The sequence below is a fragment of the Pan paniscus genome, chromosome 16 (assembly GCF_029289425.2).
Source record: "Pan paniscus chromosome 16, NHGRI_mPanPan1-v2.0_pri, whole genome shotgun sequence".
NCBI classification, from domain to species: Eukaryota; Metazoa; Chordata; class Mammalia; order Primates; family Hominidae; genus Pan; species Pan paniscus.
In genome coordinates, this window is record NC_073265.2 from 68,059,842 (window position 1) to 68,086,418 (window position 26,577).

The 26,577-nt window shown below is 49.2% G+C and overlaps 1 protein-coding gene and 1 long non-coding RNA gene across 3 annotated transcripts in view; one reads left to right on the forward strand and one right to left on the reverse strand.

Annotated features, from left to right (window-relative positions):
- ADAMTS7 (ADAM metallopeptidase with thrombospondin type 1 motif 7) overlaps window positions 1-7,891 on the reverse strand; it is a 52,723-nt gene extending 44,832 nt beyond the window's left edge. The window contains exon 1 of the mRNA XM_055098540.3: window positions 7,493-7,891. Coding sequence (XP_054954515.2) covers window positions 7,493-7,592 — 100 coding nt within the window. The 5' untranslated portion in view covers window positions 7,593-7,891. The remainder of the gene's footprint in view (window positions 1-7,492) is intronic.
- The window catches only part of LOC134729097 (uncharacterized), a 42,782-nt gene continuing 18,793 nt past the window's right edge, over window positions 2,589-26,577 (forward strand). For both annotated transcript variants that reach the window (XR_010109967.1, XR_010109968.1), the window contains exon 1: window positions 2,589-7,413. This is a non-coding gene — a long non-coding RNA (uncharacterized LOC134729097). The remainder of the gene's footprint in view (window positions 7,414-26,577) is intronic.

Consider the following 26,577-nt stretch of genomic DNA (forward strand, 5'->3'; position numbering starts at 1 on the left):
CTCCCAGCGAGTTCTTGTATTTTTAGTAGAGACGGGGTTTTGCCATGTTGGCAAGGCTGGTCTTGAACTCCTGGCCTCTAGTGATCCACTCACCTCAGCCTCCAAAAGTGCTAGGATTACAGGCGTGAGCCACTGTGCCTGGCAACTATGGACATTTTGAAGTAGTGATGAACGTAAACCTTATTTCAAGATACATGCAACAACTGTAATGAGATAGAAAAATATTTGGTTTGCTGTATTGGTAACAAAACCACAGGTGCTGTTGGGATTTGCTAGTAATATTCATAATTGAGGGAAATGCTAAATTTTGTTGAGAGATTACAAAAAGTAAATATGTAATATTTTCCCATTCAAGTTCATGGATCCCCTCAGTTCACGGTCCCTTAGGCTGTGGACCCCAGGTTAGGACACCTGCAGTAAGGTGTCCAGACTGCTTCCTAGGTGAGACAGCAAAGGGAGGCTCAGAGAGGTGGAGAGACTGGCCTAGAGCCACACAGTAACAGTGAGAGTGGCAGTGCTGAGACTGGGACTCAAGTCTCCCAAATGGTTTCAGTCTCTTCAGTAACATTGCTCTATATTCTCAACAGTCCATCCCTTACTGGGCCTCAGTTTCCCCATCATTAATGTGAAAGAGTTGAATTAGATCACATTTCTCAAATCTCTTTGGCCACCAGGTCTAGTCTCAAGAGAAATCTCATGTGCCGGGAGTTGGGAGAGCTCCGGCATCCATGCTTTTCCCCCCCTTTTCCCTCTCTGCAGTTCCCAGGCTCTAAAGAGCACAGTTAGGGAACTTGGCAATCTGGAGTTTCTCGATTGGGTTTATACCCAGCTCCCAGGATCCTGGCTGTTCACGACAATAGACTCTTCAGGCTCGCATGAATGCCTGAGTGCCCTGCTGACATCCCACCAGGGTTCCTTCTGCTGCTGCCCAGCCCGAAGCTCCATCCCAGCAGGCTGCGGAAACCAAACTTGCCCTCCAGTCTGTCCTCTGCCAAACTGCACGTAGAGTGCCCTGCACAAGCCAGTGCTGTGCCCCTGCTGAGAGCATCTCCCTCTGCTCACAACCGCCGCAGCAATGCCAGCCTCAAAGAGCTTTCTCTGAGAGTCAAGAGACTGGGTAGGCTGGGGCAACGTGCTGTGTGGCTCTGAGCTAATCTTCCCCATCATTGAGCTTCAGCGGGCCACTAGTGCAAGGATTTTCCAGACCTCACAGATGAATTTCTTAAAAAAAAAATCCCAGGCCCCATCCCAGACTCACTAAATCAGCATTTCCAGGAAACTAGGACTAGGGACTAGGAAGCTATGTTTTTACCAAGAGCCTCCGGGAACTGTGATCCTCAGGAAAGTTAGGAAATCCCCCACTGGGAGTGAACCTGGCTGATCATCAGCAGTACCTGGAGAGCTCTGAAAAACTGCAGATGCCCAGGACCCAGCCCAGAGATTCTGGTTGCACAGATCCAGGGCTCTGGGGGCCCTAGAATGTGTATTTTCTGTGTTTTTCTAGACCTTCCCAGGGATTCTGATCTAGCCAGTTCAGAGGCTGGCATTCAGAAGCCACCGGACTGGATGATTTAAGGCGACTTCTTGCTCTGACATCCTAATAAGGGCATATGGGACTACAACTCCTCAACCACAGTGTGCAGATTTGCTTGTGTTGATCAGTTATTGATTTTTTGGTTTGTTTTGGCTGACACAAATATTGAAAAACGTTTTAGTCAATTGCCAATGTTTAAGAATCACATGATCTTGTACAAAAATCTCAATTTTCAGCTTTTCTTGAAAAGTCTTATCATCCATCCATGTCAGGCTTAAATTGCTCCCTGGCAGAAGTGGCTGGGGTGGAGCAGTGAGTTCCCTTTAGGAAGGGCCTATGCTCCCCGGTCCTCAGTCCCCACCACTCCATATTCATTCCGAGTACTGTGGCTGCAAGTAGGCTCCCTTTCCCATCATGCTTGTGTTTCCTTTCACTCAGTAAAGAACGGAGTCTCTAACAAAAGTGGGAAAACAAGAGATGGGCCAAGAGGCCCCATGTTTCAGGAAAAATCTGTCTCCCTACCCACCTCGTTTGCTCATTTATGTTACCTGCCTAGTCCATGGCATTCGGTATGTGACCCTTGGCTACTAAGTGTGAGGGGGCACTAGGTGCTCCAAAGTCCAGGACAGTGGATAAGACACCATCCTTGCCTTCAAATGGAGAAATGGCCGGACGCAGTGGCTCACACCTGTAATCGCAGCACTTTGGAAGACCGAGGAGGGCAGATTGCTTGAGTTCAGGAGTTCCAGACCAGCCTGTGCAACATGGTGAAATCCCATCTCTACAAAAAATACAAAAATTAGCCAGGCACGGTGGTGTATGCCTATAGTCTCAGCTACTCCGGAGGCTGAGGTGGGAGGATTACTTGAGCCTGGGAGGCGGAGGTTGCAGTGAGCAGAAATTGTACCACTGTACTCCAGCCTGGATGACAGAGCGAGACTCTGACTCCCCCCCCCAGAAACACACACACACACACAAAACAGAAAAATGGGTGTAGTAGACCCAAGACCCCCACTGTGGCACAGTGCTGACAAGGTCCAAGCAAGGGGAAAGGATGACACCTTATGGATGCATTGGAATGAAGAAAAGTTTCATCAAGGAGGATGCATTTGAGATGTCCCTTAACATATGTTAATTCAACAGTGAAGACAAGAAGGGCCTCATGGTGGTAGGGGCACTGTGTGGTAAACCCTCAGAGAAGTGGGGAAAAGCCAGAAGTAAGAAAGGGCAACAAGAAGTTTAATCTTGGTCCAGGCATGTGTTTTGTAAAATGGGAGGCAATGGAGGGACAAAATAATGCACTATAGAGCATGGGCTTTGAAAGTAACAAGACCCAGGGCAGGCCCAAGTGGGCCACTTAATAGTTGTATAATCTGAGTCACTGCATATCTCTGGGTTTGTTTCCTCATCTGCTTGGAGAATCCAGGCCAGAAAACGTAAGGAAGGGAGCCCAGGTCAAGGAGACGAAAATGACAGAGATAGGGAAGAACTACTTCCCAGGTTCACTCCCAGTGGGAGATTTCCTAACTTTCCCAAGGATCACAGTTCGTGGAGGCTACAACTCCAAGGCTTGTTTTTGTTTTGTTTTGTTTTTGTTTTTGTTTTTTTGAGAGAGAGTTTCGTTCTTGTCCCCCAGGCTGGAGTACAATTGCACGATCTTGGCTCACTGCAACCTCCGGCTGCTGGGTTCAAGCAATTCTCCTGCCTCAGCCTCCCAAGTAGCTGTAATTACAGGTGCAAGCCACCACGCCCAACTAATTTTTGTATTTTTAGTAGAGGTGGGGTTTCGCCATGTTGGCCAGGCTGGTCTCGAACTCCTGACCTCAGGTGATCCACCCGCCTCAGCCTCCCAAAGTACTGGGATTACAGGCATGGGCCACCATGCCCACCCTCCAAGACTTGTTTTAAGTGAGTATTAACGTTGGTTCCCAGGGCAAGGACAATCCCAGCCAAGGCAGCTAAAGATGAGCTGAAGGTCAGGGGGGCACTGATGCCAACCAGCTCTAAAATTCTCAACTGGAGGAGCTACATGACACTCTTTTAGGCAAGTTTTGTCCTCAAATGCATGTGGTTGGGGGATGGAAGCAGGTATGTAACTGAGCAATCAACCACTGGGGAGAAAAGGCCCCAAAAGCTTAAAAAAAATAAAGTATCTCTGGAGAAGAACCCATGCCCCAGCGGATGTACAGTCCTGTTGAGAATACCTGCTGTAGATCCTGGGCAAATATTGCAAGACAGAAATTCCAGATGACTTACAAAGAAGCATCCTATTAAGTTCAAAAATGTGGACAGGGCTAAGTAGAGCTATGCTGCAGGTGAAAAGCATTCGGATTAGTGAGCTCTAGAGCCAGACAGGCTGTGTTTGAATCCCAGCTCTGCTACCCATATCTGTGAGACCATGGGTAAATTACTCAACCACTCAGAATCTCAGTTTCTCCATCTGTAAAATGGGGATGATAATAATTACAGCTGCTCTCTTTGGTTGTGTAAGAATTAAATGAGTTAATATGTAAGTGCTTATAACAACAGCTGGCACATAGCAAATGTGAGCTAAGTTATGACTGAAAATTAGCAAGAGAACTTCTAAAGTATATTTAGCTTTTTCTTTTAAAAACTTGTTGTTTTATCTGTTTGCCTAATGGCTTAAAAACAAACAAAACAAAACAAAACAAAAAACATGTTTTTATTTATTTATTTTTTTCCTGAGATCTCCCAGGCTGGAGTGCAGTGATGCGATCGTGGTTTACTGCAGCCTTGACCTCCTGGGCTCATGCAATCCTCCCACCTCAGCCTCTCAAGTAGCTGGGACTACAGGCGTGGACTACCAGGCCTGGATAATTTTTTAATTTTTTTGTAGAGATGGGGTCTCATTATGCTGCCCAGGCTGGTCTTGAATTTCTGTGCTCAAACGATCTGCCTACCTTGGCCTCCCAAAGTGCTGGAATTACAGGTGTGAATCACTGTGTCTGGTCTAAAACATGTTTTTTAATCAACAATAAAAGAATAGACTTACAGGATGTTGCCACTTTTACTGCAATAATTTTTTTCTTGTTTTGTTCAGATTTTTTCTTTCTTTCTTTCTTTTTTTTTTTTTTTGAGACAGTCTCCCTGTGTCACCCAGGCTAGAATGCAGTGGTGCAATCTCGGCTCACCGCAACCTCTGCCTCCTGGGTTCAAGCAATTCTCATGCCTCAGCCTTCCGAGGAGCTGGGATTACAGGCATGCACCACCACGTCCAGCTAATTTTTGTATTTTAATAGAGACGGAGTTTCACCATGTTGGCCAGGCTGGTTTCGAACTCCTGGCCTCAAGTGATCCGCCAGCTTCAGCTTCCCAAAGTGCTGGGATTACAAGCATGAGCCACTGCACCCCGCCAGCATTACTTTTTTTTTTATAGTGAACTTGTATTGTTTTGCCATTAAAATATTTTTAAAGAGTGCAGGGGTAAGTTTAAAAATAAGTAACTTTCACTGTAGCCTAGTTGACCTCAGTAGAGATGTTGGTGGCTGAAACTAGCACCACCCAGTGCCAGCAAGGAGTAATTGCAGGTTCCAGTCTCGACCGGTTATGTGCTTGCAACAAAGCTGAGCCTGCAGAGTTCAAGTGACAGTGGGATGGCAACAGGCACCATTCAAGAGGACTGCCAGAGATTCATGGCCAAATCTATTCTGCCAAGTCAGGAGGTCTGTTCTGATTGGACCAAGCTCCTGCCACATTGGGTGTTAAATACTTTTAATATCTCCCCTGGGTGACAGAACTGTCACTTTGGAGCTTCTACCAAAGAAATGCCAAGATGGTGTTTACCCTCACCTCCCTATCAAGAACCTGAGTTACAATCCAGCCCTTCAAATGACCCACAGCTCATGCCAAGGAGGAAAAATAACTGGCAGGGTGGGGGGTAGTATGTGAATGCCCTCCTCTGTGAGTTCTAGTATGCACAGAAACACATGCACACAGGGTTCACATGTGCCATACAGCATGAGGAGGACACATGACTGGGCTCCAGCCTCAGAAACCCTAGCAGGTCCCTGGGTCAGTCACAAGTGGGGAAAAGGGATATATTTTCCTAAAAGTGAGCCCAGGATGAGCCCTTTGGTCTTAAAGAAGGTAACATTCAGTGGTAGGAGGAGCCCCAGGCTTAGGTCCTGGGCTTCAAAGAAAATGACAAACAGGCCAGCAGCCTCAGAGTCACCAATCCTGAGGGAGTGCAGAACATGAAGGACCCCATGCTCTATATCTATGGGAACACTAGAGACAGACTCCACCCTTGGAGTGTTTGTGCCCAGATTCGGTTGGAGAGAGTGCCTGGCCTGCCTCCACCCTCAAACAGCAGGTCCAGGTCATCTGGGGAGTCCTGGGTCGGCCTGGCAGATTAATAAAAATAATGACCACTACATTGTAGTCACTGTGTCCTGCCTGAGCAACTGACATATTCAATATCTCATTTAATCCTCATAAGAATCCCACGAGGTTGACCGCACGCAACTCTTCCCACAGCTGCCAGGGGGCCAGGACCCAAGTCCTGAGGGAAGCATTTTCCTGCTCTCTCATTCCCATCGCCCGGTTCATCCTCCTCAGCCCCCAGCTCTGGACAGTGGAAAACACAAGCCTCATTCAGGAAGCTCAGGAGTCCAACCCCACAGGTCGCTCTACTCTGAGCCTGTTTGCTGGTCCATAAAAGGACTTTCCACCACTTGCTTTGCACGGTTGTTGTGGAGATGATGAGAAATAAGAACCCGTGAGGCTGGCACACAGTAGGTGCTCATGAAATGTTCGCTCCCTCTGCGCTCTGCGCATGGCTGCTAGACCAAATCTTTCCAAAACACTGCTTTCATCAGCTGCTCCCCTCAACGGCTTCCCAAACCTCTAAGATCAAGAGTCAATGTCCCCATCCTTCCCGCCCAGACTACTTTCTCGTCACAATCCCTCCAGTGGGGAGGCAGGTCGACCCCATCCCAGCAAGCAACCCTAATCCAGTCCCCCGACTGATGCTCCCCAGGAGAGGGCCCCACTCCCTCCACGCCCTTCCAGCTCATCCAGAATCCATCCATCCTTCCAGTCTCTCCAACCTCATGCCCCTCCTCTCCTACAAAGCCTGCCGGTCGGCTCTATTGCAGGACTCTCCCCACTATCCACCGGCTCCCCTGACTGGGAGCTCCCTGAGCACCGGGCCTGGGGTCTCCTACATCCTCGGTTACTGAATTCCCAGGCCGGCTGCGTCGGACGCGCCAGCAGCGCGGCCGCCCGGCAGGTCGCCGCCAAACAAGAGTCTGGACGCAGGCCAGAGGCTCGTCGGAGGCCGGCCCGGCGGGGCGGGGAGAGTTAACCCATGGCCGGGAAAAGAAGCTCCTGCTCCCCGCTCCACTCCCGGCGTCTTCACACTTGGGGAAGGGAGAGGCAGGAAGTGCAAGGACCGCGCAAGCCCCGGCCCCCCGAGCCGCCAGGGGCCGCGCCAGCAGCCCAGATGCGGTAGGCGGGAGCTGGGGGGGCGGCGGGGTCCCGCGAAGACCTGCGACCTGGCGCCCTCGCCGGCTGTGTCCCGGCCAGCCCGCTTTCCAGGCGAGCCCCGCTAAGGAGTGTGAGAAACCAAATCCTCAGTGGGTAAACCGCGCTCCGTCCAGCCCACTCGGACGAGAGCTCTCCCGGGAGCGAGGCGCGTTGCTGCACCCGAGGTGGGGAAACCGGAGCCCGAAGAGCGGAAGGGGCTTATTCCAGGCGACAGGCAGTGTCAGTAACTGAATCAGGGGCCGAGGAAGTTTCCCCAGAAGCGCGGCTTCGCTCCCGGCCCGGCCCGACCCCGACTACTGTCCCCTAATACCCGGGGAGCGGAAGACGCGACCAACTCCAGGCACAGCGGAGCCGGCGCGGGGTCCACAAAGGTGAGGAGGGACAAAACCGAGACTGGGGGAGCGGGAAGGGGTAGCAGGGCCGGCTGGCCGGGGAGGGGCGGACACCCACCTGGTGCGGGTCCGGGGGCGCCGGGAGCCAGAGCGCAGAGGAGCAGGAGGAGGGGGCGCAGCAAAGGCGCGGGGCTGCGGGGACTGGGGCCGCCGGGCATGGCAGGAACCGGGCGGCCGCCGGGTGACCCCGCGCGCACGCTCTCGTCCGTCCCGTCCAGTCGCTGCCTGGTCCCAGGTCCGGCTCAGGACATGCCCGGCCGGCGTGCAGCTCCCGGCGACCCGGCCCCGACTCCGTTCGGCTGCGCTCGGTCCGCGGGCAACAAAGGCTGCAGGGCCCGCCCCCTTGGCCGCTGCAGAGGCAAAGAAAAGACAAGAGAGCTAGAAGGAGAGAAAGAAAGAAAGAAAGGGAGGGAGGGTGAGGGAGGGCGGCTGCCGGCCCCCGCCCCGCCCCTCGGACTCCTTCCCCCGCCCCTGGCCCCGCCCCGCCCCGGCCGGCCCCGGCCTCATCGGCCCCGCAGGCCGCGCTCGCCTCAAGGGCTGGCCGGCCCGGCGCAGGCAGCGCCCCGCAACGGATGTCCGCCCCCCTCGCCCCCCTGTCCCGAGCGCCCCCTGCCGGCGGAGCCCGGCCAGGTCTTCCCGACCCCGGCCGGTTGAGGCCCCCCGGAAAGAATCTGGAATTTCCAGAATTAATGTGTTGTCCCTAAATTGGGCTCCACGAGGTGCCCTTCGCTGTGTTCCCCAGGCCAAGCAGGGCAGCCCCTCAAAAGGGGACACGGGAGGCCTCCCGAGGGCCACACCGGGGGCCCTGCTTCAAAGCTATCTGCGGAGACAGGCCTGGGCCCTCCCTGGACAGACAGCGGTTGCCCGCGCGAGGTGGGGCCCCGCAGTTCCTCGTCTCCTGACTCCTCTCCTAGTGCGTTTGCTTGAAGCAGAGCGCAGAGTTGAGCCCACAGGCGGGGGACCGCGGCTTCGCCCAGGCCAGCGCCCACAGACTTTCAGCAGGGGCTCCCGGGGAGCCTGGAGGCCGGCCAACCCCAGCCTCACATCCCAGGCCAGCCTCCGCCTCCAACACCGGCCGTCTGTCCTTCGTGGCCCCAGCCCTGGCTCTGGCTTCCGGCTCCCCTTCCCCCCTGTGCTCCCAGGAGCTTCCTTTCTCCCTTCTGCCGTCACTAAACATGGCCCTGTACCGAGGACGCCCGTCTTGTCCTCGGGGCGGTTGCGGTCAGCTTCCTCCCCTTGGTTAGTCTTTGTGTGCCCCCTGCCCTCTGAGGCCCGCACACCTCCTCATTGTCCAGTCTCCTGGGCCCTTTCATTCAATTCCTGGAAGCTCACTTCTGGCTTCCTCTCCACCCTCAACCTGTCTGTCCTCTAGGGAATTTGTGTAGCACAGGGTCACCTACTTCCTCCATCTCATCTCCAGTGACCTTCCACTCCACCTCAGCCATCAGGTCTCAGGGCCACAGCCTGGGCTGTGTCATCCCTCAGAACTGCTCCATCTTGGAAATCCGAAGCTCAGGTGCCCCCCTGTCAGACCCGACTCTGCAGTCCTTTCCACCTTCACAATCCCACTATGTGTTGCTCTTCCTCCAGTCCCTTGATACCTTCCTCTTCGCCCCACCTACCAGCCCCTCCTGGCTTCACCTACTTCCCTCCCAGCTACATCCACTGCTTGACTCCTGGCCCCTACCCAACCACCTTCCATTTCTTCCCCACTGCTTACACCAGCTGGTCTTGCTGCTCAGTGACAGGGACAATTCAGACCACCACATCCTACCATGCACACTGCATACAATGAGCCTTTGTAGCTGGCACCCACTCACTTCTCCCTCCATCTGGACACAGTGAAACAGGTGCCCTCCAGCAGTCAGAGACAATGCTTCCACCAGGGCTCTGTGGCTCCCTCCCCTCCTGTGTGCTCCCCTCCTGTGGGCCCTGTGTGCTCCAGGTGTCCCCCGCTTTCCTTGGTCTCCTTGGGTTGGTGACCGTCAGTCTAAAAACATTCTTGTCTTCCTCCTATTAAAGATACTGATAATAGCTGGGTATAGTGGCACAGGCCTGTAGTCCCAGTGATACTCAGGAGGCTGAGGAGGGAGGATTACTTGAACCCAGAAGTTTCAGGCCAGTCTGGGAGACATACTGAGACACTGTCTCTAGGGAAAAACAAACAAACAAACAAAAAACAGGCAAGGTGCCTCACACCTATAATCCCAACACTTTGGGAGGCCGAGGTGGGAGGGTCACTTGAGCCCCGAGTTTGGGACCAGCCTAGGCAACATAGTGAAACACCGTCTCTACAAAAAAATTAAAAATTAGCCCAGCATGGTGGCATATGCCTGTGATCCCAGCTATTTGGGGGGCTGAGGTGGGAGGATCACTTGAGTCCAGGAGATTGAGGCTGGGCCAGGCCTGGCCCCACCAATGAGCAGTAGCCAAGATCACGCCACTGCATTCCGGCCTGTGCAACAAAGTGAGGCCCTGTCTCAAAAAAAACAAAAAAAGTACTGATAATACCCCTCCATGGACTGGGTGTCCCCTCTAGTTCCCACCCCACATATCTGCTCCCTGTCTTAGTCAAACTTCTCCCTCAAGGTTGTCTAGATTCCCCCTTTTCCCATTTGTACCTCAGGCTAAGCCTCTTGTCCCCCCATCTTGGTGTCAAAGCCAAATTCCTTCTCCACCTTGACCTGCACAGTGCATTCTAGAGATACCCTCCCTGTTCACATACCTCCACTCTGCCCTCATCACCTGGCACATCTCTTCTTCACTCCATAAGATCAAGTATGCACTGCAGACCCAGGGCACTGGGGACACAGCTGTGAACAGATGGATAAGGTCTCTGTTCCCTGGAGCTCCCACTCTGGAGGAGGCCATGGACAGCAAGCAAATAGACAGATGGATAAACAATTCAGACCACCATATAAACAAGACCAGCTACAGAGAGGTGCTTTGAAGAAAATAAAACCGGAAGTGACTAGAGAGTCTACTTTCCATGGGGTGGTCAGGGAAGGCCTTCCTAAAAAGGTGACATTTAAGCTGTGATACCAGAATGACAAAAAGGAGCCAGTCATGTGAAGGTGAAAGGGAGAAGATGTGAGCCAGGCATGGGATGCATGCCTGTTGTCCTACCTGCTCAGGAGAATGTGGAGGGAGGATCCCTTGAACCCAGGAGATCGAGGCTGCAGTGAGCTCTGATTGCACCACTGCACTCCAGCCTAGGCGAGAGAATGAGAGACCCTGTCTCTAGAAATAAAAATAAATCTTAAAAAGCTGGACACTGGTCAGGCGCAGTGGCTCACACCTGTAATCCCAGCACTTTGGGAGGCCAAGGATGGCGGATCACTTGAGGTCAGGAGTTCGAGACCAACCTGGCCAACATGGTGAAACCCCCCTCCTCTAATAAAAATACAAAAAAAATTAGCTGGGCGTTGTGGCGGACAGATGCCTGTAATCCCAGCTACTCAGGAGGCTGAGGCAGGAGAATTGCTTGAACCTGGGAGGCAGAGTTTGCTCTGAGCCGAGATCCTGCCACTGCACTCCAGCCAGCGACAGAGCGAGACTCAGTCTCAAAAAATAAAAAATAAATAAAAGATGGGCATAAACTTGATGTCCCTGAGACTTGTCCTTTCAGACCTAGGCTGTACGTCACCCCTTCCAGAACGTCCCCCCTGACCTCTTAGGTTCCCCAGAGCACCCTTTGCCATCCCCGTTGACAGCTCACTAGACTGCTATTGTCTGGTTATGGGTCTGTCAACCCCGACACACTGTGAGATGCTAAGGTCATGTCTTGGTCTTTGTGATCCCTGCCACCAGCACAGCAAACCCTAGAGATCAGGAGGATCTGGGGAGGGGACACACAGCCCTCCCTGGCCAACGCCACAAACTGCCTCCATGCTGCCAAGGCCCAACAGTAGATTGGAGGCTTTTTTGAAATGCAGCCTTGGAGTTTGTGTTTTCAAATCCCACGTCTGATGACAGTCCCTGCCTGCTTCCTCCTCTGTCCCAGGTCCTGGTCTTTACTCCATCCACACCCTGCTGGGTGCCTTCATTTTAAAGCTTCTCGGAAACCATAGGATACAAAAAAAGGATACAAAAAATGATAAGCCTTAGTCATGCCCTCATGATGCAAAAATAATTCAACTGGAAAAACAGGAACAGCCAACTCCAAATTTCGGGGAGTGAAGTGTACATTTTGTTTTTGTGTTTTTCGGTTTTATTGTTGTTGTTGTTGTTTGAGATGGAGTCTCGCTCCGTTGCCCAGGCTGGAGTGTAGTGGCACGATCTTGGCTCACTATAGCCTCTGCCTCCTGGGTTCAAGCAATTCTCCTGCCTCGGTCTCCCAAGTAATTGGTACTACAGGCATTCGCCACCTCACCCAGCTAATTTTTGTATTTTTAGTAGAGACAAGGTTTCACCATATTGGCCAGGCTGGCCTCAAACTCCCGACCTCAGGTGATCCGCCCACCTTGGCCTCTCAAAGTTCTGGGATTATAGGCGTGAGCCACCATGCCTACCCCAAAGTGTACATTTTGAACAAAGTAAGAGATTTGATATTTCAACACATATTTTATGTCATTGTTCAGAGTGTCAAGTATCCAGTTAGTGAGCTTCCCCCCCGTATCTTGATATAAATTATTTCCTTTATTGTTTAAATGATTATCATGCTATATGACCCAACATCTCCAGTAAGCTTTAACATAGCTAAAACATTACCAGAAACTGATCAAAATTTAAAAAGAAACTATATTTATTCTGCTTCCATATATCCATTTATATATTGATAGATTGCTTAAAAAGTAGGAAAGGGCTGTATGTGGTGGCTTTTGGGAGGTTGAGGCAGGAGGATTGCTTGAGCCCAGGAGTTGGAGACCAGCCTGAGCAACATGGCAAAACCTTGTCTCTACAAAAAATTAGCCGGGTGTTGTGGCACACACCTGTAGTCCCAACTAATCGGGAGGCTGAGGTGAGAGGAATGCTTGAGCCTGGGAGGTCGAGGCTGTAGTAAGCCGTGATTGTGCCACTGCACTCCAGCCTGGGGAACAGAGTGAGACCCTGTCTCAAAATAATAAATAAATACTAATAAATAAAAAGTAGGAAAGTATAGCAAAACACTGTCCATTTAAAATTATAAATGAATAAATAACAAAGAAAATGAGGCACACAATTTTTTTTTTCTTTTTGAGACAGAGTCTTGCTCTGTCACCAAGGCTGGAGTGGAGTGGCATGCTCAGGGCTGACTGCCTGACTGCAGTCGCAAACTCCCCAGGCTCAGGTGATCCTCCCACCTCAGCCTCTCGAGTAGCTGGGACTACAGGCGTGTGCCTCATGCCCAACTAATTTTTGTATTTTTTGTAGAGATGAGGTTTCGTTCTGTTGTCCAGGCTGGTCTCAAACTTCTGGGCTTAAGCGATCTGCCCTCCTCAGTCTCCCAAAGTGCTAGGATTACAGGCATAAGCCACGGCACCTGGCCAAGGCACACAATTCTTAAAAACAAAATAAAACCTCTTTGGGCCTCAACTTTCTTATCTGTCTAGTGGAGACAGTGACCCTACACCCCTATTTCATGTGTTATCTAGAACAGTGGTTCTCAAGTGGGGGTGATTCTGCCTCCATGGAATTTGCAATGTTTGGAGACATTTTTGGTTGTCACAACCAGGGAGAGGGTGCTACTGGCATCTAATGGGTAGAGGCCAGGGATGTGGCTAAATGACAACCCCCTGCAACAAAGAATTCTTCAGCCCCAAGTGTCAATAGTACCAAGGCTGAGAAACCCTGCTCTAGAGGAGTAAAGAAAGGGTTTGAGGCATTTGGCAAAAGTAAAAGCCTTTATGTTTTATTTTGTGTTTTGCGGTAAGACAGCACAGAATTAAAAATGTAAACTTTACAAACATTGAAAAGTAATTATTCCCTCCAAACCTGACCCCTGGTCCCTCAGTGCTCCTTCCGAGGGGCCATTACTTGTTTCAGTTTCTCATGAATCCTTCCAGAAAAATGCATTGCAAACACAAAGATATATTTTACACACATGCTAGCATATATCCTCTCTATCTTTACCTGGCTTTTAAAAAAAATTTAACACTATAACTTGGAGGCTGGGTGCCCTGGTTCATACCTGTAATCCCAGCACTTTGAGAGGGTAAGGTGGGAGGATTGCTCAAGCCCAGGACTTCAAGACAAGCCTGGGCCACACAGTGAGACTACAAAAAATAAAAAATTAGCCAGAGAGGCTGTGGTGAGCTATGATCATGCCACTGTACTCCAGCCTGGGCAACAGAGCAAGACCCTGTCTAAAAAAATATATATACATAGGCCAGGCGCGGTGGCTCACGCCTGTAATCCCAGCACTTTGGGAGGCCGAGGTGGGCGGATCATGAGGTCAAGAGATCGAGACCATCCTGGCTAACACGGTGAAACCCCGTCTCTATTAAAAATACAAAAAGTAGCTGGGCGTGGTGGCGGGCGCCTGTAGTCCCAGCTACTCAGGAAGCTGAGGCAGGAGAATGACGTGAACCCGGGAGGCAGAGCTTGCAGTGAGCCGAGATCGTGCCACTGCACTCCAGCCTGGGTGACAGAGCGAGACTCCGTCTCAAAAAAAAAAAAATATATATATATATACACACACACACACACACACACACACACATACATATGTATATAAACTTGGAGATGGCTTCATATCCTTGGTTGTGGAGCTTGTGGCACATAAGCCACAATATGAGATCTATGAGAGCAGGGAATCTTTATTTTGCTCTCTAATGTGTCCTAAGTACTTCGAACAGTGGCTGGCGTATACTGTGTGTTCAATAGCTATTTTCAATATTTAAATAAATGTTACATGATTGATATTCCATTATGTGCATATGCCATTATCCTCATCTCCTACTGAAGGATATTTAGATTGTTTCCAATCTCTTTCTGGCCATGTCCACGATGCACCCATGTGAGTACATCTGTAGGATGAAGTCCTTGAACTGAGATTGCTGTCAGAAATGTGTGCATTTGTAACTTTGATAGACAGGTATTGCCAAATTAAAGACATTATTTTTGGTGGGTCCCTTCCACCCCAGTAAATTGCAAGGATTGCAAAATAATCGAAAATGCCAGTTTAGGTTGCAGATTTCTAAACAAGGATGCTCAAAAAAGCTCCCTCATAAGACAGAACTGGGCGGAGTATGAGCTGGCCTTGAAAATGTATGGGATGATTGACTTGGAAAGGGATGCTGAGCTGCCACTGTGGGCCTGATTAGTCATTGTTCTGGAAGCCCTGGAGACATGGATGTTTTCAATCTATCCCCATTCTCTAGAGCTCTGCGGCCTTCACCTGCGAAAGCCATGGCCACAGCTGCCTCTGCAGCTTCGGAGTGTGTCCTGCCCCCACACTGTAGGGGAGAAATGCCACAGGAAGAGTCATGAAAATTATCCACGTTGAGATTTCGGAGCCATCAGTTAGCTGATGGGAAAAAGGCTCATGATTGGCTTCTACTGCCTTTGAGCCGCCACTTGGGCAGTGAGAATGATGATTTGATGGAGGCAAGTTGAGATAGTGAAGGAATGCTGTATCCTATCTTCTGTCACTGTGCCTTACACACAATGTCTCATGTAATCTTTCCAACATGAAGCAGATATTATTTTCCTCATTTTATGGATGAAGAAACTGGGGCATGGAAAGGTTAAGTAACTTGCCCAACGTCCCACATTTGGAAGTGTCGGGGCCAGGACTGGCCTAATTCCAGTGCCTGGATTTCTAATCGCTCCATATCACTGCCTCTCCAAATTACCAATTTCGGCTTCTATCATTAAAGGATCTGTTTCTTCAGGACTCCTCCTTTTAGAGTTGTTTCTAAGTCGGTCAGACAGCTGGATATATGGGAGGCTGCCACATCCCCTTCACCAGAGACTCATTGATGAACACCTACTAAGTGCTAATTGCCAAGAGCCATGATGATTTCCAAAGGGACCCTTAATGATAGCTATCACGTTCTTTCCTGCAGTCAAATCTTATCTTCACTTCTAGCTCATCAACACCGAGAGGGTACAGGCCATGTCTGATGGGCTGATGCTTAGTAGGATCTCAGAAAACTGCTGTCTGAGAGTCTAACCAGTGCTGGAAGTGTGAGCCAGTGCACTCTACCTGACCCTTGTCCTGGCACAAACCCAACCATCTTTGGGTTTCTTTACCACCTTGATGCTATAGCTTACTTATTGGCTTGGCTGTTTTCTTCTTCTTCTTCTTTTTTTTCTTTTTAGACTGAGTCTCGCTGTATCGCCCAGGCTGGAGTGCAGTGGCGTGATCTCGGCTCACTGCAACATCTGCCTCCCAGGTTCAAGCGATTCTCCTGCCTCAGCCTCTTGAGTAGCTGGGATTACAGGTGCCCGCCACCATGCCTGGTTAATTTTTGTATTTTTAGTAGAGACGGGGTTTCACCATGTTGTCCAGGTTGGTCTCGAACTCTTGACCTCAAGTGATCCACCCGCCTCAGCCTCCCAAAGTGCTGGGATTACAGGTGTGAGCCACCACGCGTGGCCTCTTCTTCTTTTTAAAATTGTGTTTTTCTTCTTTGTTCACACCATTGTTTCAGTAATGGATGTTCCATATTTTTGTGTCTGGAAATAATTTGAAAACTTTTAATGCTTTTCTATTGTGTTTACTGAATATTTAGGAGCTCTTTCTGCTCATTATTTATCTTTTATTTTTTCATGCATTTTACTAACTTTTGTAAAGAAAATATTTGTTTTCACATTTAAAAATTAGAATCCCGGCTGGGCATGGTGGCTCACACATGTAATCCCAACACTTTGGGAGGCCAAGGCGGGTGGATCACTGGAGGTCAGGAGTTTGAGACCAACCTGGCCAACATGGTGAAATTCCGTCTCTACTAAAAATACAAAAATTAGCCGGGTGTGGTGGCGGGCACCTGTAATTCCAGCTACTCAGGAGGCTGAGGCAGGAGAATCGCTTGAACCCAGAAGGCTGAGGTTGCAGTGAGCCAAGATCGCACCATTGCACTCCAGCCTGGGTGACAAGTGAGACTCTGTCTCAAAAATATATAATAAATAATAAATTTTAAAAATAAAAAATAAAAACCAGAATCCCTGCTGACAATAAGATGCTAGATAAAATGAATTACATGGATCATCTTTCTTTTTTTAAATCAATAAATCATTTCACTCTTTTATTTATCTAACAAATACTCACTCATTTCTGCTGCCTGCAGTACAGCTTAGACAAGAAAAAACAGCATGAGCCTTATTTTGAAACTGCTATTGCCAACATAAAAAGTGAAGTTGGTTATATAATTTTGGGGTTGGGAAGAATATTTTAAAGATGAAATCAACAGCAAAATCTGTAGGAAAACAGTTTATAGATGTGCCTGCATGAAAAGTAAAAACTTGTCCATATCTTAAAACTTCATAAATCCAACATCCAAAAAATAGGAGACCTAGCAAGATCAGAGGAAACAGAGGGAAGACTATCAAATAAATAATACAAGAATTTTCTCAGAACTGAAGCTCATGAATTTCTAGATGGTTTTACTGGGTTCCAGCACACACACAAAAAGACCCACACCAAGACATGATATCTTGGCGTACCGTAACTCTTGGATATTAGAGAAAATTGTTTCCAGATTTTCCAGAGAAGGAAGAAAAATAGTCCCAAAGACTCTGTAATTGGAGTGCAAACAGAATTCTCCTCCAGCAATGCTACAGATTAGAGGTAAACAGAGCAATGCCTTCAAAATTCTAGGGAGAATGGTTTCCAACATAGGATTCAACTCTCAGAGTCTTGATCAAGTGTAAGAAAGTGGAATAAGAACACTTTAAGACATACAAGCTCAAACTTTTTTTTTTTTTTTTTTTTTTTGAGTCAGAGTCTTGCTCTGTCACCCAGGCTGGAGTGCAGTGGTGTGATCTCAGTTCACTGCAACCTCCACCTCCCAGGTTCAAGCAATTCTCCCTCCTCAGCCTCCCGAGTAGCTGGGACTACACGCGCCTGCCACCATGACTGGCTAATTTTTGTATTTTTAGTAGAGGCAGGTTTTTGCCATGTTGGCCAGGCTGGTCTTAAACTCCTGACCTCAGGTGATCTGCCTGTCTCAGCCTCCCAAAGTGCTGGAAGTACAGGCGTGAGCCACCGCACCGGGCTCAAAATATTTGCCTTCCATGCACCCTTTTTCCAAAAGTTACTAGAGGTTGTGCTCCACCAAAATGAAGAAGTAAGTCAAGAAAGAGAAAGGCTGAGGACCTAAGGAACAGATCCAACACAAACATAAGGTGATGGGAGCCCCCAGAATAATAGTAAAGGTAGATTCCGGGATCACAGCTGGTTAGTAGGCCAGAAGAGACACCAGTCCAGACAGAAACAGGAAGGCAGAGACCTAGGAGGGAGGCTTCACAAGAAAGGAACAAAACCCAAAGAAATAGAGATTATTGGCTCTATGAACAGGAACCCACAAAAGCTTAATTGCAAACCATCTGAGTGACCAATTGTAACACCTCGTGGTAGAGACAAGACCCACAGGCCTGGCTCAGCTCAGCTGCCTCCCTCCAGGCTAGATTCAGGATCTGGATGTTCTTAAGGGGAGCTGCACATAATGATGGAATGGGTGGCAGGCTCTGGAGTTAAATATAGTTGGGTTCAAGTCCCAGCTCTGCTATGTGTTTTTTGTTTGTTTGTTTTTGAGATGGAGTCTCACTCTGTCACCAGGCTGGAGTGCAGTGGCGCAATCTCAGCTCACTGCAACCTCCGCCTCCTGGGTTCAAGCAATTCTCTTGCCTCAGCCTCCTGAGTAGCTGGGACTACAGGCGCTTGCCACAACACCCAGCTAATTTTTGTATTTTTAGTAGAGACGGGGTTTCACCATGTTAGTCAGGATGGTCTCGATCTCCTGACCTCGTGATCCACCTGCCTCGGCCTCCCAAGGTGCTGGGATTACAGGCATGAGCACTGTGACCGGTCTTTTTTTTGTTTTTGTTTTTCAGACAGGGTCTTGCTCTGTTGCCCAGGCTGGAGTGCAGTGGCGTGATCTCAGCTCACTGCAACCTCCACCTCCCAGGTTCAAGCGATTCTCCTGCCTCAGACCCCCTAGTAGCTGGGATTACAAGCTTGCACCACCATACCCGGCTAATTTTTGTATTTTTAGTAGAGACAGGGTTTCACTGTGTTGGCCAGGTTGGTCTCAAACTCCTGGCCTCAAGTAATCCACCCGCCTTAGCCTCCCAAAGTGCTGGGATTACAGGTGTGAGCCACTGCGCCCAACCAATCCTTCTGAGTCTTAAATCCTTAGTATAAAAGAAGAGCTGGTGGCTGGGTCCAGTGGCTCATGCCTGTAATCCCAGCACTTTGAGAGGCCAAGGCAGGAGGATCACTTGAGCCCAGGAGTTCGAGGCTGCAGTGAGCTATGATCACAGCACTTCACTACAGCCTGGGCATAAGAGCTAGACCCCAACTCAAAAGAAAAGGGCAGGGGATTAAAATAACGACCCATGATATAATAATGATTACAGTAACACCCTATGGCATCAAAATAATGCCCCAAATGAGATGATATATGTGAAAGTACTTTGTAAACTAGTGTGAGTCACAGTGGAAGTTCCTTAGCAACCTCTGCCAACCTAGCTCACTACAACACCACCAATCTCCCAGTAAAACACAGAGACTAATGCCCAGCCATGCTAGCCCATTGCTACTAGTACAGTATAGTTTCCTTCCCTACATTAAATGTGGCCCTTTGGACCAACAGCAGAGCATCACCTAGGAGTTTGTTAGAAATAAAGCATCTGGGCCAGGCCCGGTGGCCCACACCTGTAATCCCAACACTTTGGGAGGCTGAGGCAGGCGGATCATGAGGTCAGGAGTTCGAGACCAGCCTGGCCAATATGGTGAAACCCATCTCTACTGAAAATACAAAAATTAGCCTGGTGTGGTGGCACGCACCTGTAGTCCCAGCTACTTGGGAGGCTGAGGCAGAAGAATCACTTGAACTCGGGAGGCAGAGGATGCAGTGAGCTGAGATCATGCCACTGCACTCCAGCCTAGGTGACAAAGTGAGACTCCGTCTCAAAAAAAAATAAAAAGAAAGAAAAAGAAAAGAAATACAGCATCTGGCTGGGTATGGTGGCTCATTCCTGTAATCCCAGCACTTTGGGAGGCTGAGGCCAGAGGATTGCTTGAGACCAGGAGTTCAAGACCAGCCTGGGCAACAGAGCGAGACCCTGTCTCTACACAAAATCAAAAATTAGCCAGGCATGGTGGTGCATGCCTGTAGTCCCAACTACTTGAGAGGCTGAGGCAGGAGGATCACTTGAACCTGGGAGCTGGAGGTTACAGTGAGCTGTGATTGTGCCACTGCGCTCCAGCCTATGTGACAGAGTGTGATGCTGTCTCAAAAAACAAACATACAAACAAACAAACAACAGATATACTATGTCCTTCTGAAGGGAGGAAGGAAAATTAATAGAATACAGGCCAGGCGCGGTGGCTCACGCCTGTAGTCCTAGCACTTTGGAAGGCCAAGGGGGGTGTATCGCTTGAGCTCAGGAGTTTGAGACCAACCTTGGCAACATGGCAAAATTCCATCACTTCAAAAAATACAAAAATGAGCCAGGGTGTCAGGGAGAGGCAAGTGGAGATAGTTTGAGCCTGAGAGGCAGAGGTTGCAGTGAGCCAAGATCGGGCCACTACACTCCAGCCTGGGTGACAAAGCAAGAGCCTGTCTCAAAATAAAATAAAACAAAATACAGCATTTAAAAACATTATTTTATTTTTCAATTTTTACTTACTTATTTTTTTTGATACCAAGTTATGAGACTGGCTAATTTTTTAATTTTTGGTAGAGACAGGGTTTCACCATGTTGCATTATGTTAATTTTCTAGTTAAAAGTTGAGCAACCCTATGAGGTAAACTTACTACAGGTTGAGCATCCCTAATCCAAAAATCCAAAATCTGAAATGCTCCTTTTGAGCACTGACCTCACGCCACAGGTGAAAATTCCATACCCGACACCTTTGCTTTCTAATGGTTTAATGTACCTAGACTTGGTTTCATGCACAAAATTATTTTAAAAATATTTATTTCTGTAAACTGTTTGAGTGCAGAGATGTTCTTCACAATCTCAATACAGTACAAATTTCTTCCCCAAAACAAAATGAGCAAGGAAAAGAAAAAGAGCTATATAAAATGTGCCCATGAAGAACCAAGCCAATCTCATCTTTCTTTAAAAACAAAACAAAACAATCCTTTTGAATGTGTCGTGCAGGCCTAGGATTGAGGCCGCAGGCTTTTGGGGCACCATGAGCCCAGGGCTTTGCTCAACTCACAGCTAGTGTGGCAGGCGGAGGAGCCCCCTAGCCCCAGCCATCCTCACTGCTTGCGCAGAAGCTTCCTGAACCTAAGGGATCTGTTCCCAGCTCTCCTTAAATTCCCAGTCCCCACCCTGTGCCTCGCTTCCTAACACCCTCGTCGTTTTAGGAGTCCCAGAATTGAATCCTGAAATACTCCCTCCGTCAACTCTGGGCTCAGACCTTTGTCCTTCTCTGTGTCACAAGGAAATTTCAGTCGAGAGGGCGGGAACGGGTGTTTTCAGACCGTGCAGCAAAGCCATTGCCAGGCAAGTTTTAAGGCAAATTTTATCTCTTCTTATTTGGTCTGAGCCAGACCTAACCTTCTCACCACCAAGCAATCCTGCCTCTGCTGGACCTGCAACTTAGGCACCTCTGGATAGAGGTGGGATGAGGGAGCCCAGGACAGATTTCAAGAGGTCTGGGAATGGATGTGTGCATGCACAAAATTATTTAAAATAATGTATAGACTGGGCATGGTGGGTCACGCCTGTAATCCCAGCACTTTGGGAGGCCGAGGCGGGCGGATTACCTGAGGTCAGGAGTTCGAGACCAGCCTGGCCAACATAGTGAAACCCTGTCTCTACTAAAAATACAAAAATTAGCCAGGCATGGTGGTGCCCATCTATAGTCCCAGCTACTCAGGAGGCTGAGGCAGGAGAATTGCTTGATCCCAGGAGGCGGAGGTTGCAATGTGCCGAGATCGTACCACTGTACTCCAGCCTGGGCGACAGAGGGAAACTCCATCTCAAAAGAAAAAAATAAATAAATAAAATAAAACAATGTATAAAATTACCTTCACGCTATGTGTATAAGGTGTATATAAAATATAAATGCATTCCATGTTTACACGTAGACTCCATCCCCAAGATTTGCATTATACATATGCAAATATTCCAAAATCCAAAAAAATCCAAAATCTAAAACACTTCTGATCCCAAGCATTTTGAATAAGGGAAACCCAACCTTTATCTCCAATGTACAGACAAGAAAAAATGGAGATTAAGTCCCTTGCCAGTAACCGGCAGAGCCAGGACTTGTAGGTAGATCTGTCTGCCTCCAGGTGCCAGGCCCCACAGCCATTACTCTATTCCCTGGCGGGAAATGCCAAAAGTGTAGAGAAAATACAGATGGTGCAGAAACATTTGAGAAATGTACAGCCTTGCCAGAAATTAAAGGAATGCAAATCCAAGCAACCATGGAGCATTTACCACCTATCAAATTTGCAAAGGTTTTTGTGCTTTTGCTATTTAATTTGCTTTACATCCAAGTAATACATGTTCATGGTTTAAAAGAGTCAAGTTGTATTACAGAAATACAAGCTGAAAACCAGCCCACTCTGCCCTAGCCCATCAAAAACACACACACACACACACACACACACACGCACGCACGCACACACGCACTCATGCAGTGGGAGGAGGGGAAGGCCCCTGAGCCAGGCCTGTCTCCCTGCCATGGCCTTGACCTACTGTCTGTTGCTTCCGGACCTCCCCACTTCCTCTGGGCTCTCCAGGGACTCCAGGAATACTGCCCTGATATTTCTGTGATCTTCCCAGTGCAGCAAAGCAAGGGGCCGAGTGGCCTATTGTGGAGATGGGAATGAGGAATCAGAGGGATTATGCAGCAAGACACCAAAACTTGACACAGTCACCTATAATCTCATGGTGGGAAGTTTTCTCAAGGGAAAAATCAACACTGGCCACATAATTTGTACAAAACTACATGTGGAAATGCTATATTTTCATTGCAGTAATAATATAAAGAGTTTTGTGTTTTAGGGTTTTTTGTTTTTTTTTTTTCGAGACAGGGTCTTGCTCTGTCACCCAGGCTGGAGTGCAGTGGCATGAACATGGCCCACTGCAGCCTCAACCTCCTCTGCTCAAGTGATCCTCCCACCTCGGCCTCCCAAATGTTGGGATTACAGGGGTGAGCCACTGCACCTGGCCATAAAGGGATTTTTTTTTGAAACAGGGTTTCCCTCTGTTGCCCGAGCTGGAGTGCAGTAGCACAAGCATGGCTCACTGCAGCCTCCAACTCTTGGACTCAAGTGATCCTCCTACCTCGGCCTCTTGAGTAGCTAGGACCACAGGCACCTACCACCACACCCAGCTAATTTTTTTTTTTTTGATAGAGAAAGGGTCTCACTATGTTGCCCAGGCTGGTCTTGAACTCCTGAGCTCAAGTGTTCCTCTTGCCTTAGCCTCCCAAGGTGCTAAAATTACAGGTGTGAGCCACTGTGCCTGACCATAAAGATACTTTTTTAAAAGAAAAATAAATGCATCCAGCCAGGCGCAGTGGCTCACACCTGTAATCCCAGCACTTTGGGAGACCGAGGTGGGCAGATCACTTGAGGTCAGGAGTTCGAGATCAGCCTGGCCAATATGGTGAAGTCCTATCTCTACTAAAAATACAAAAATTAGCTAGGTATGGTGGCACACACATGTAGCCCCAGCTAATCGGGAGGCTGAGGCAGGGGAATTGCTTGAACCTGGGAGGTGGAAGTTGTAGTGAGCCAAGTTGGAGCCACTGCACTCCAGCCTGGGCAACAGAGCAAGACTCTGTCTCATAAATAAATAAGGAAAGGAAATGTATCCCCAAATTGTGACCCTCTCTCACCAATAACTGTTTCTCTTGGGAGACTCCCCTGGTGTGCAGATTTTAGGAGTGTTGTCAGCAGAGCACCTCAGGGAAAACTGGACAGGCTCTTCAGAGGGAGGCTTCTGTTCACCTGCTGGGTGGGCCTTTGGGCAAGTCCCCTCTCTGAGCCTGCTTCCTCCTGTGTAAGTCAGGATCACATTCCTTGTCTCACAGAGCAGTCATGGGGACCAGATGAGATGATCCTTATAAAATGCCTGGCACTGGGCCTGGCACATAGTAAATGCCCAGCCAATGCAAAGAAACTGCAGTGAGCTATGATCAGGCCATTGCACTCCAGCCTGGGTGACACAGTGAGACCTTGTCTCTAAAAACACTCTTAGAATTAGAAGGTGTCTCATTTTACAAATGAGAAAACAGACCAGAATGGGACAGTTACTTCATTTTACACAGAGTGTTAGGGCACAGAGACTAGAACCCAGGCCACTTGACATTCAGTGACAACTTCCATTCAAGGAAGAAAAAGTCCCAGGCATCAGGCCCTGCTGGAAGGAAACCCTGGGAAAGCATGATCTAATTTTGCAAACTTTCGATCAGATTCCCAGTTCATCCAGGCTCTGGCCTAGTCTATGTCTTGGTAAGTAGGTTAATCTCCCCTTTCCTAACCGCTGGGGAGAGAATGTCACTTAACTGCAGATTCCCTGTCTCCTGGGCAAGCAAGGAAGAGGCCTGGGAGTGATGGGGAGCCTCTGGCGGTGGTGATTGATTGAGGGCAGGAGACATGAGGGAGATCTGCCCTCTAGGGACTACCTCCCAGCTCCTGGTGGCATGTTGTGCCTGTGTTCTTTTTTTTTTTTTTGAGACAGAGTCTCACTCTGTCGCCCAGGCTGGAGTGCAATGGCGTGATCTTTGCTCACTGCAAGCTCTGCCTCCCAGGTTCACGCCATTCTCCTGCCTCAGCCTCCCGAGTAGCTGGGACTACAGGCGCCCGCCACCATGCCCGGCTAATTTTCTGTATGTTTTAGTAGAGACGGGGTTTCACCGTGTTAGCCAGGATGGTCTCGATCTCCTGACCTCATGATCCACCCGCCTCGGCCTCCCAAAGTGCTGGGATTACAGGCGTGAGCCCGGCCTGTGCCTGTGTTCTTGATGGAGGTAGGAAAGAAGGAAAAGGCAAGTGCACGATATGCCAGGGTTGACATACAGTGGGAGCTCCAGACTAAAGTTGGCAGAGAAGGTCCAGAGAGGGCCTTCAGCAAAACGGGAGGTCACTCTAGCCTCTCAATAATAATCACAAGAAGAAGAGTTCCGCACCAGGCACAGAGCTGAAGGCTTTCTCTCTGGAGGCTGGTTAATTCTCCTATGACCCTGATGAGGGGTTATCAGCATCTTCTTTTACAGATAGGCAAGATTAATTAGTTAACCCCCGGCCGGAGGTGATGGCTCACGCCTGTAATCCCAGCACTTTGGGAGGCCGAGATGGGTGGATCACCTGAGGTCAGGAGTTCAAGACTAGCCTGGAAAACATGGCAAAACCCTGACTCTACTAAAAAATACAAAAATTAGCCAGGCGTGGTAGCAGGCATGTGTAATCCCAGCTACTTGGGAGGCTGAGGCATGAGAATTGCTTGAACCTGGGAGGCAGAGATTGCAATGAGCTGAGATCCCGCCACTGCACTCCATCCTGGGTGACAGAGCAAGACTCCATCTCAAAAATAAAATAAAATATGAAAAATAAAAACTGGTTATCCCCAAGACACATACCTGGTAAGTGGTATAAAGGGGACCATGGTCTCCTCCTCCCCTGGGAACCCTCCCATCCCTAAACTCATACCCCTTCCTTGAGTCTCCTGCCCTGCCCTTCAGTCTCTGTCTTGTTACCCTGCTTTGTTTCATTGTCACTCTTTCCCCCATGAGTTCATCTCATTTATTTGTTTGTCTTTATCCCCCAGTAGAAGACACACTGCAGGCTGCATCCTGCGTGCTTAGCAAGGTGGTTGGCACATAATGGGCATGCAATGAATGCTTTTGGAAGTAAACAGAGTGGTGGCAGAGGGAAGTCTTTTCTTAGGAAGTGATATTTGGGCGGAGGCCAGAGTGCTGAGAAGGAGCAGCCACATGGTAATCTGGGTGAAGGGCATTCTTGGCAGAGGGAACAGCAAAGGCAAAGGCCTGAGGCAGGCCAGAGTGGTGTATTTGGGGAAGGGCCTGTGTGTCTGGAGTGAAGTTAGCAAGGCTCAGAGTGGTAGGTGACAAGGTCTAGGAGGTGGGCAGAGAGACCACAGACAGAGGACTTGTCAACCCTGGCATACAGTGGGATTGCCTAGGCACTTTTAAAAATACCAGGGCTGGCTGGGCACGGTGCCTCACACCTGTAAACCCAGCACTTTGGGAGGCCGAAGTGGGTGGATCAGCTGAGGTCAGGAATTCAAGACCAGTCTGGCCAACAAAATGAAACCCCATCTCTCCTAAAAACAAAAATTAGCTGGGTGTGGTGACGCACGCCTGTAGTCCCAGCTACTCGGGAGGCTGAGGCAGAAGGATCACTTGAACCCAGGAGGCGGAGGTTGCAGTGAGCCGAGATCATGCCACTGCACTCCAGCCTGGGCAACAGAGCAAGACTCTGTGTCAAAAAAAAAAAAAAAAAAAAAAAAGCTGTAGTGGGTGCCTCTGTCATGAGGCCTTGTAGTCCAAAGCAGGAAATCTGGATTTTATTCTAACTATAGGAGGAAGTCACTGGAATTGGAAGCCAAGGCAGGATTGGGATCAGCTCAAAAATCACCTCCTCCAAGAAGCCTTTCAGGATTCCCCAGGCTTTAGGCCCCTCCTCTGTGCATGCTGAGCATGAGTGCTGACCCAGTCTTAGTCTCCCAACACTGGGCTTTTTTTTTTTCTTGAGATGGAGTCTTGCTCTGTCACCCAGGCTGGAGTGGAAAGGCCTGCCATCTCGGCTCACTGCAACCTCCGCCTCCCAGATTCAAGCGATTCTCCTGCCTCAGCCTCCCAAGTAGCTGGGATTACAGGCGCACACCACCATGCCCAGCTAATTTTTGTATTTTAGGTAGAGACGGGGTTTTACCATGTTGGCCAGGCTGGTCTCAAATTCCTGACCTCAGGTGATCTGCAGCCTTGGCCCCCCAAAGTGCTAGGATTACAGGCATCAGCCTTCGCGCCTGGCCCAGCACTGGTCTTTTAAACCCTGTTTGCAT